The 2,040-nt window shown below is 50.0% G+C and overlaps 2 protein-coding genes across 3 annotated transcripts; both read left to right on the forward strand.

The window, feature by feature from the left end:
* Nucleotides 1-277: 277 nt before the first annotated feature.
* Nucleotides 278-1,372, forward strand: KVP17_002333 (uncharacterized protein; the record flags this gene model as incomplete). Its single annotated transcript, XM_068518497.1, has 1 exon — nt 278-1,372. The coding sequence occupies one exon, from the start codon at nt 278-280 to the stop codon at nt 1,370-1,372; it is 1,095 nt and encodes a 364-aa protein (XP_068374855.1).
* A 12-nt stretch (nt 1,373-1,384) lies between these two features.
* KVP17_002334 (uncharacterized protein) lies at nt 1,385-1,762 on the forward strand (the record flags this gene model as incomplete). 2 transcript variants are annotated; one of them, XM_068518498.1, is made up of 1 exon in its annotated part: nt 1,385-1,762. In XM_068518498.1, the coding sequence occupies one exon, from the start codon at nt 1,385-1,387 to the stop codon at nt 1,760-1,762; it is 378 nt and encodes a 125-aa protein (XP_068374856.1). The 2 variants fall into 2 exon arrangements, with proteins under 2 accessions (XP_068374856.1, XP_068374857.1); XM_068518499.1 differs by having other exon boundaries at nt 1,424-1,762.
* Between the last annotated feature and the right edge of the window lie 278 nt (nt 1,763-2,040).

Genomic DNA, 2,040 nt, shown 5'->3' on the forward strand with positions numbered 1-2,040 from the left:
TTTTATTCAATTCAGCTGACCTATTATATCGGCAGATCAAACATGACTTTTGTGGAATCCATTCAAGCCAAGGTTGAAGCGGCAATTAATACTTTTATTGTCTGGCAGGGCGTAGCACTTGGACGCGATATCAACCCCACGGAGCTTACGCATTTAGTCCGCCAAGCCGGGGCAAAAAGAGTCAGCATCTCGTTGCCTGACGATATTTCTCTCACTGTCCAGCAAGTTGCCGTGCTGAGTGCTGACGGGCTGTCAGTCACTTACGGAGGCCTTGAAGATGACTAAGCTTGTAGATTTCAATTTTCCATCCCTGCTGCCTTCATCCATCGCCGATGATCCACAGTTTAAAGCATCGGCTCAGGTGCTTGATGAGCAGCTTAAGGCCGTTACTGCCGCAATCCCTCAGACCCTGATTTATGCGCGTATCGACGAGCTGAAAGAGCCGCTTTTGTCGCTGCTTGCTTGGCAGTTTCATGTGGATCATTGGGAGTCTGATTGGGATCTGGATATTAAGCGCAAGGCCGTTAAGACCTCCATCAAGATGCATAAACATAAAGGCACTCCGTGGGCTGTAAAAGAGTCCCTGCGCATCATCGGCCTTGGGGATGCCGAGGTTATCGAGCGAAGCGAACTACTGAAAAAGTATGATGAAGCAGGAGGCCTACGCCTTGATGGTACTTGGAGACTTGACGGAACAAAGCGTCTTTCAAATTTCGAGAAGTTGACCGGCTCCCGCTATCCGCCGCATTGGGCAAATTTCATTGTGCGTCTAAACGCCGCGCAGGCTTCACGGCCTGGAATAATGGATGAAGCGCGAAAAGCCGTTGATATGGCAAAGCCGCTCCGTTCATGGCCCTTATGGAGCGTGTTTTTATCCATGACCGGACCGAGTCCGCCGAAACCAAACAGCGGAGCCTGCGCCGCCGCCGGATCAATCATTGGCCGATCTGATGGCTTACGCCTTGACGGCACTTGGCGGCTTGGACGAGACGCTTCAATGGTTCGGCTTGATGGGCGGCGCTTAGATGGCAGTTGGCAGCTGGGTGAAATTATTCCTGCCGCGCCGGGGAAAAGGCTTAAAAACAGCCGTGTTTTCACCAAATCTTCCGGTGGCATAACTTTGGTTATACCTCCCGGTGAACCGAACTTACGACGGGAACCTACACCGCGGTTATCAATGCGCACTTTGCGACTAGATGGCACTTGGCGGCTAGGATCTGGATTATTCTTAGACGGCACATGGCGGCTTGACGGAAAGACCAGGCTGAAATCCGCACCGCGCCTTGGCAAGCAAGCTGAACGTAGGTTGAACGGCACATGGCGGCTCGGTACACCGCCGCCTACCTGCACAACATGGCCTAGCGTTTATTAAAGGAGATTTTTTATGGCAGTAACCGCATCAGCAACGAATGCTTATTGGCAAATGCTGGCAGATGAGCTGCTGGCAAAACTCCAGCAACCGGATGCAAAAATGAAAATCGGCAACGCTGGCTGGGCAGAAAAGACACTGGTTGCAATCGATACCGCGCAAGCTGATCTGCATAGTCCGCAACTGACTAAGGACCTTTCCGAGGTCTATAAGTCCGATGATTACACAGTTGTGGCCACGGCTAGAATTGTTGCCGGAGATATGAGCAATTCCGCATCCGAGGCCGGACTTTTTGTCGGTGATGAACTTTTTTTTGTTCGTAATTTTGAGTCCGTACCCGTGCAAGACATGGACTATTTTGATGTAAAATTCACAATTCCCTTTAAGGTTTAAGGAGGTATTTAAAAATGGCTGTAACTGAAAAACTATTAACCCCCATCGGCATAATCCCCGATACAGACGGAACCGGACAGGGGCCGGAGGCATCTCCTGATTTATTTAATGAGCATTTTGCTGCAACTCAGGGTAATTTTGATGTGCTTGAGCCAATTATTCAGGACGTGCTTGCGGCAAAAGGATCATCAGGAAGCCTTGCGGATAGAATGGAATCAGTTCAATCCGCAATTGGCAACCTTGAAACCTCGGATGCCGTGTCTGTAGCAAAAGCTATA

Source organism: the organism of the source record quoted next (assembly GCF_019968985.1).
Source record: "MAG: Porospora cf. gigantea B chromosome Unknown PgB_NODE_3734_length_2484_cov_3.68135, whole genome shotgun sequence".
NCBI classification, from domain to species: Eukaryota; Apicomplexa; class Conoidasida; order Eugregarinorida; family Porosporidae; genus Porospora; species Porospora cf. gigantea B.